Source organism: Pavona decussata, unplaced genomic scaffold (assembly GCF_977016875.1).
Source record: "Pavona decussata unplaced genomic scaffold, jaPavDecu1.1 SCAFFOLD_8, whole genome shotgun sequence".
Classification (NCBI taxonomy): domain Eukaryota; kingdom Metazoa; phylum Cnidaria; class Anthozoa; order Scleractinia; family Agariciidae; genus Pavona; species Pavona decussata.
Window position 1 is genome coordinate 2,512,501 of NW_028145431.1, and position 8,433 is coordinate 2,520,933.

At 40.4% G+C, this 8,433-nt stretch overlaps 1 protein-coding gene across 3 annotated transcripts in view; it reads right to left on the minus strand.

Moving 5' to 3' along the window:
- The window catches only part of LOC146488911 (uncharacterized), a 9,883-nt gene extending 2,526 nt beyond the window's left edge, over positions 1-7,357 (minus strand). Inside the window, exons 1-6 of one of the 3 annotated variants that reach the window (XM_085114601.1) lie at positions 7,111-7,357; positions 3,745-3,936; positions 2,398-2,568; positions 1,057-1,188; positions 856-947; positions 206-317 (exon numbers count right to left, since the gene is read on the minus strand). In XM_085114601.1, the coding sequence (XP_084970727.1) occupies positions 206-317; positions 856-947; positions 1,057-1,188; positions 2,398-2,568; positions 3,745-3,888 (651 nt within the window). In that variant the 5' untranslated portion in view covers positions 3,889-3,936; positions 7,111-7,357. Of the gene's footprint in view, positions 1-205; positions 318-855; positions 948-1,056; positions 1,189-2,397; positions 2,569-3,744; positions 3,937-5,328; positions 6,125-7,110 lie in introns of those variants that run through there. The other 2 variants (XM_085114610.1, XM_085114593.1) reach the window with 2 other exon arrangements.
- Between the last annotated feature and the right edge of the window lie 1,076 nt (positions 7,358-8,433).

Genomic DNA, 8,433 nt, shown 5'->3' on the forward strand with positions numbered 1-8,433 from the left:
TACGTATCGTCAAAATTAGCCGTCTTTGGCTGAACAAAAATCTTACTGACCACATTGTTTTGCATTCCTGGCATCGATAAACTGTAGAATCCGTGATTTCGGTAGCCGGGAGTTGGTCACGATTAGGTGAACTTAACTAACAGCTTGTAGCAAGATTGTAATGAAACATGCAGAAACTAAAAAGTGAAGTCCGACCTTTACTAACCTTTGTATGTTGCAAACGTTCCTTTAGTGGGTGTTTTTCTTGATCCCCGAGAATGATGGCATCTCCTGATATTAAATGTCCATCAACATACACCTCGCTTTCACTTACAAAGCTGACAAGAAAATATTACTAAATCAGCAAGATTTAGTGAATTTTCGTGGTTGTTTTTTATGAAACAGTTATTCCACCAGCGCCTGTTGGATAAGAGATGAATTTAGCCAACTCGGAGTCTCGTTGGCTATATATTAGGCTGATGTAGCAACAGAACAGGAACGTCAGTTGACAACGGCGCGCGCATCAAGAATACCCATGAGATAGTCGAAATAGACTCGCGTCCAGACTATTCCGCGCGCTCTCATATCCAGCCAACGCGCGCCCTGGAATAATTCGTTAATTACAAGTGATAATCAAAGATTGGGGAGTGCGTGTCCTCGGAGTGCGTTCGATGATCTTGACCCAGGTTCTCTCTCCTTTCCCAAGTTGGTGATGATGTCATCCGCCCCTGCAAAATCTAGGTGGGGGCGGGGGGGAATGCCAGATACGCGTCCCAAGGCCCTGGCCCATGCCCATACAATCTCGACTCCAATCTGTATAAGGAGTGCGTTCTTTCTACGTCGAACGCAAGTAGTACCACAGATTTACAACTATACCTTTTCATGTCCCAAATTTCTCCCAGGGCGATGCGACCTGCAATCACCCAGTCAAGCAGAATCAGGTTACCGCCTGGACTCAACTTGTAGACCTGCGTACAAAACAAACAAATGTTACGCTTCCCTGCTGAATCATGAGGTACAAATACTACATTACTCTCGTTTAAAGAAAACTGTCTGCTTAAAATATGTAATGGTTACCTGTTTTTGGTGGTAGCTCGTATTCTTGTAACAAAGAATGGGGTCGGGTAGCACCGCTAAGAGTCCTTTTTCATCCACCCTTCCTGTGATCTTCTTAGTGGCAACTAAGTCACTGACAGAGGATGCTGAAATCTTCAAAAAAACGGACTGTTTAGGTGGTGTCGAGAAAGAAGAACTGACTTGCGTGGCTTAAATATTGCGTGACAAAATATTAACTAGAAAATTAATTGCATGAATAATGTCCGAGTTGCTGTGAACCTCATTATGAAAGCGAGGCTAAGTGCAAAGTTTTTATTATGAAAATTAGTTTTCATTCATATGCAAACAAAACTAATTTTCATACGAAAAGCTTTTGCACTTAGCCTCGCTTTCATAACAAGGTTCACAGCAACTCGGAAATGGCCTATAAGATAAAGTTTTAATAGTGACAAACATATTGCACAATTGTAAACCAGCAAAGTTCGAAGGTAATGTACTGCATGACAATGATGTAACTGCACGCATCTATTAAGCTAAATCAGGAAACGAAACGCGCGTAATTGTGTAATAATAATTGAATTTAGGAGCATCTAGGATTGGGATTTTATTGTGTTCGTGATTGCAGTGAAAGTACTTTTTGCGCCAACAGAACTGAGTAAATCTTAGTACAATTGTCAGGTATAAAGGTCAGATCGAGTCAGAACGAATGAAGAACAGAATATTGTGAATCGTGAAAAGAGGATTGTGAACTGTAGATTGGATATTGGAGATTGTCCAAGACCGTTGGAATGTTGGATTAAAACTTCAGAAAAGGAAAGATACAGTCCTCTTCAGTTTGTGAACCGGCGCGTGTAGAGTCCGCAAAAGATCCCGCGACAGGTGGTGTTACACTGTGGAACTTATCACATAACAAATTGCACACCTTGCCTTCCAGTGGCGTCAAACATTTATAAACAAACAATTTAAGCACAATGTAATATATCCTTTGAAATAATTAAAATTGTTGCAAGGCATTAGTGTTCTACTTTACGCAATTGTTGCAGCAAGCAACATTGTCTAACAAGGATTTTGGCCGCGTTTTCTAATTAACAGTGTTACAACATTAGGCACAATGCCATGCAAAGTAACAGCTTTTTGTCCCTTCAGTTCTGATTCAGACTTTTCTTTACAATGCGCTTAAAATTAGCTTTTAAAAGCACTTTTAGGAGTGACATAACAACCTTTGTTAACTTGTAAATATCGGGGATTAGCGTCAATTGGAAACCATGTTCATACTGGTCGTGAATTATAAGAGTGAAAGATACTTTACAACTGATATAATCATCTTGAAAATTTGACATTTTTGCTACAATTTGAACCAACCTTCGGGTATTCTTGTGTTGTTAAGACAACATTGCAGTTTTCCCCAACACCTATATCAAGAGCAACACATTCGTTGCCATTCAGCGCTCCACCAGAATTATAGCAATTATACAGCCACTGGCAGTTAGCAGAGCTTGGAAAACCGCGACTTTGGGTAACCAAAAGCTTCAGCTAAAGGCAAAGGGAAAATGAAATTAATTCTGGTTTTGGACATGCTTACATGTACATCACTTTTTCTTTTAGTGATTAGCATGAATGAGTTACTTTGTTCTTTTCTGAGATTGCTAACCCAATTAGTGTTGTTATTATCATCATCCTTATTAATATTATTGTCATTATTATTATTACCAGTGTCATAATCAAAGATAAGGGACACAGGGAGCAGAGGAGTTATGCTAGAAATGTCAATAAAAAAAACGTCTTACCTCTTAAAATTGCATTCTTGTATTTCTTTGCGTAGTTAAAACCTCATTTGCGAACCAAATTTATGCATTCAGTCAGTTGACCCAATAAACAGGGGTCGACACTTTTCAAAATAATGGCGGTTCGAAACGATCGATCGCATTCGTCGCAAATGAATGCATATGTTTGGTTCGCAAATGAGGCTTTAACTACGCAAAGAAATACAAGAATGCAATTTTATGAAGTAAGACGTTTTTTTATTAACATTTCTAGCATAACTCCTCTGCTCCCTGTGTTAGGGAGTGCGTTCGATGATCTCGAGCCCAGGTTCTCTCTCTCCTTTGCAAGTTGGTGATGATATCGTCGCCCCTGCATTTTGCAGGGGATGCCAGACACGCGTATTAAGATCCATTCATTCGTTGATTGTCCCATACAATCTCGACTCCAAACGCAATTAGGAATGCGGCTTTCTACGTCGAACGCACTTAAAGCAAAGAAATTAACTAAGGATCAGCTCCTCTTAGTTTTGTTGCTTGCATGCGTTTGGGCAATGTGTTGCTCCAACGTTTATATCCATAAGACTGCGGCTCTCAAGACAGAGTTTTGGTTTGCTCCCTCTCTCCCCTCCCAACTCCCCCTGGCCCCCCCATCCTTTGACCATTTCATTGTAGTTTCTTTAATACTCCTCTCAGTTTGAGACCCCACTCCCCTTGGAATTTTTAAGGACCTTATGTGGGAGGGAGAAGAAGTTAGGCTACCCCCGACTGCTCATAACAAGAGAGCGTTACAGATGCGTTTCCGATACAAGTCCATTCCAGTAATAATGCTTGTAGAATTTTGCAACCTGACTAAAATAACCCGTCGGCAAGTCGCACATTTAATCAATTAATTAATTAATTAATTAATTAATTAATTAAGCCAAGAAACTAAAAAACTAACACTCACAGGGTGTGTGAAGTAAAGTTTCGAATTGACAGTTTTTAGGCCCATAGTTTGAGATCCATTTTCATCGGTAACTGCTTGAGGAAGACTGCGAAATTCTGCACATCCAGTGGCTAGAGAACCATTTGCCTCGGCCGCACTCCCCATCCTATGCTTAACTGTGAGACAGCTCTAGATCAGTACTTCTTTGCAGACCTGTGTCAATGATAAAGTGATAGCATGGACATTTATTATCATATAGTGCCTTTTGATGTGCTGATTTCCCCATACGAGAAAGCATAAACTGGACAAAAATCCTGCTGGTCGTCAACGTTAACGCACATCGTTACTCACAGGACGGTCGTTAATAACAACAACAACAAGACTTTACTACCCGATTAAAAAGTTATTAATACATTTAGTTAATTTTGAAATGTTAAGGGCTTACCAGCTCCCCCGGCGGGAAGGAGGGGGGGGAGGGTACTCCCAATAAAATTGGGTAGGGGTGTGCGGGCCGCTTCCCAAAACCCTTTCCCTATTTATGACCAAAATCTGCGATTTTCCCTACCCTATTTATGACCTGACCAAAGATTTGATACCCTATTTATGACCTGACCCTTAAATCAATACCCTGTTCCACACCTGCCTTATAATTATTTCCCTAGTTCAGACCAATGTTAAAGGCGTGACAAGACGTAAACATCATGATGAAGTAGTTTTTTCTAAAAATCGAATTCAAGACTAGAGTACAAAAATCGATACCCTATTTATTACCAAATTGGCGGAAAAATGGCTAAAATCGATAGGCTATTTATGACCAAAACGGCTGAAAAACCATACCCTTTGGGGCCGCACATACCTACATAGCCCATATAAGGGCTAGCTCCCTGAAATAACTAAAAGAAGCTAAAAATGTCAGGGGGCTGGTTTAAGTAATGTTATCCCACGTTAAAAAACTGAACTTCTATACGCGCTTAAGAAAACGGTTTGCCACAACAAAGGTTCACGACGGTAAGATGACCAAACAAAGTTTATTGAAGAGAAGCGGTAGAGACGTTAACAATGCTTGGAAGTGAATCGATGTGTAGCGAGGCGATAACAAAGCGGCACGGTAACAAAGCGATGTATAAAGCGCCAAAATTTAAAGAACGTATTAAGAACATTCCTCAGGCTGAGAGTCGATTAAGAACGTTTTTATTTTGCTAATCGTATATAAAATTAAGGTAACAATGTATTACTTTTGTATAACACAAATGGTGACACACATCTCGGTTTATAATCGGCAGTTCTTTTTACCACATCACAGGAGGCAATGCACTTTGACAGGTTTCCTGGTCACGTCCTCATTGATTTATTGAAGTACTGTTGTAGTGTGCCATGTAATTTAAGAACATCTTAAGAACGTTTTTAGCCTCAAATCGCAAAAAAATATAAGAACATTCAGCCTCGGCTCCAAAATTAGACGTTCTTATACAAAAAAACAGAGTGTACCTAAAGAAGTAAATACAACGAAAACTATACAAACTTAAGAAACAAACGTGAAAACTTCATTAACCTGATGCAAAAGACAATAAAAAACAGTAACATACACGAAGTAAAGAGACTTACTTCTGTGTCCGCGTTAGAGATTTTACAGCGTTATAACTTGAGTTATAGTCTTGATCTTTACAAGGCATGTTGGCTAGAACTGAGCGTTTTCCCGAACACGTTCGAGGAAAAGCTAACTAACTACAAAGGATCGACTAGAATCATTGAAAGCATAAGTTTCGTTGCTTAATGTACGTGAGCAAACATATCCGCTGGTTTGACCTCGGACCCTTAAACTTATTGACACTCTGAAGTCTAGAAAGGAAATATAAAAAGCAGAAAAATAATAATTTGGCAGCAACAGTTGGATCTTGGGAGAGATCCCATCGGCTAAACTTGATTAACATAAAATATGAGGAGCCCAAAGACTACTGCAAAGCTGATACAACGTGCTAATATATTTTAAAACATATAGATGTAGATGGAAAACGTCGCAATAGACGAGGTGCGGAAATGACGTAAAATGATAATGTGAAAGAATAGTTCCGTGTTACAGGCTCACAGTGCCAAAAAACTCGAACGCAGCAATGACAGTAATACACGCAAATTGTTCATTGGGGTTGAAGTTCAGAGTACGTTTGTTATTGAAAGGCACAGGAAAGGATAAGCGACGTCGCAGCTTATTAACCGCGAAATATGTCAAATATTCCTAGCCTGGTTCAGTCGCCGTATTTATGGCCTAATTCTGAATGCGAATTTAGACCGACCCAAATTATTTGATCCCGGCTGAATTGATTCAGACGCCGAACTTAATTCAGCTGAAACTATTAAATTCACCGAAAATACTATGACTGGAGAAAATTGCAAATTTCTAATAATTTATGCATTTGATTCTTCTCCTCGTCTGGAGAAGTAAACTGTAAACACCTTACTCCACGACGTATTAACCGCGAAATATTCCTCTGTACGCATCACGCGCGCTATCAGTGACTTCGCAGTTTATCTAACTGTGAAATATTCCTCTGTACGTTTTAAGGATCATGAACTACTTGTATAAATAGATCAGTGACTTAGCAGTTTATCAACTGCGAAATATTCCTCTGTACGCTGGCATCACGCTATCGACCAGTGACCTTACAGTTGATATACATGTATTCCTCTGCATGTACTTAAGAATCAGGAACTACTTATATATATATATGGATCAGTGACTTCGAATTACGAGATATTCCTGTGTACACATTACGTCATCAGTGACTTCGCAGAACTTTTATCTTCAGAAATAGAATGCAAAATATTCCTCTGAGAATTCCTCTGCATATAAAAAGATAAAAAAGTACTAACTTCTTATATAAATTTTTCTCTGTATATATAAAGCGATCAGTAACTTGGCAGTTTATACGAAATTACGTAGAATTTACATACAGTTGCGACATAACGGCGCGGCCCAAGGTGATCCACACAACAACCATTTCCGAAGTACTTGGCCGCGCCACAAAAATCCATCCATCTTTTAAAAACGGACATAACCTTCGTCGGATAATATATTGGTAGATTTTGATCAGGCTGGATACAATGGTTTCGAGAGAAGTATAGGAACGGAATATGAGAAGATCGCGTAAATGCACAGTTCATTGTTAATGTTCAGTTGGCGTGCGTAGCAGTCGTAATCGGGGGAGGGGGGGGGGGGCGAGCAAAAGTGAGAGTGAAAAGAAGGGTTCCCCCTTCTTTTTCTCTCAATTCCTTTCTCACCCCCACCCCCTCCCCCTCGCTCTGCCTCTCCCCTGCCCCACCCCCATTACGCCTACTTTAGTGAACTGTATCACGGCGACATTCTGACTTAAAGAAAGAAGAACATAGCACCTCTCGCTACTTAGGTCATACCATCCAGGACGTTGATCAACAAGCTCATCCCAGGCTAGCATTTGATCTTCTTTGTGGCAAGAAGAGCGCGATTCATGACAAACATTTGCTGTTCCTTCAACACGCTGCCGTTTGAAAACAAATTTCCAACAGTCAATGGTCGAGGGTCATAGGGTGGTCAAGCAGGCGGTGTGTGTCACAAAATTCGACCAATCAGAATGCGTTATTTGATCAGCAGTCCTCGCACCCAACAACATCAGCCTTGAGAGGTCAGCCTGTCGAAAATTTCGTCGTTCACGAAGCCTGTGATCTTATTTTGCTGGTTGAAATTCATTTAAAGTAAGGGGAATAAACTGGCTTAATGCTGGTTGGGTTACTTTTTAAGCTGAAGGCTTTGTTCGCGTTTAAAGGTGACCGAAGTAGGAAGTCTGAGGTCGAAGTCTGAAGTCGGAAGTCGGAAGTCAGAAGTCCGAACTCCGAAGTCCCTACTCGGCTTTCGTATATTTCGTCCGGACAAAACTTTTAATAGTACTAAATAAGTTTTAGATGCCAAAACACCACAGAAAGCTCTAGTTTTCTTCACAATTCAACCCGAATTCTAAGACAAATGAAGGTTTCCTTACAGATATTCACCGAAATAAACCGATTGTTGCCGCGCCGCGATCATCCTAACTCAGCTGTTTTATTAGAAAGTAATGCAAATCACGCGTAGTTTGCGACTTGCCCCACATCCTGTCGTACTTGTTTATGGAGAGCGAGATCTAAATATATATATCATATATAATCTCTTAGCATGCTACTTCAGTGATTTCTCAGACCAATTCGGGCCTGTTAATTTACGGGTCTCTTCCCCCCTCCCACCTCCATCCTCCACCAAAAAAGTTTGACGGTACGGCACATTGCGCAATGTACACAATGTACACATGTGCGTTGCAATGTACCGGCGATCTCCCCATCTTGTTCCGCAGTTCTCGGAGTAACTACTATCCGTTAGATCTGCCTGCATTGAATTCGTGCTGGACAAACTGAGGCTAGTTTGTGATCATGTAAACAGCCAGGGAAACAAGCTCCCTTGTGGCGAACGGGGGGCTGTTTACGGGACTGCTTTACGTGCGTCGACCGATTTAAAAGCTTTGTGTTCGTGCTCTCCTAACAAGTCACCAAAACACTTAAAATAATAATAGTAATAGTAACTTAGAAAGTGTCTTCAATTACACTCTGATCGCTTAAAATCTTGGTGGATTTTTCTAACCCATATCGTCTGGTGTTTAATGAATATATTGAGTCCAGGGAACAGACTCGATTCTTTATTATGTAGGTAGA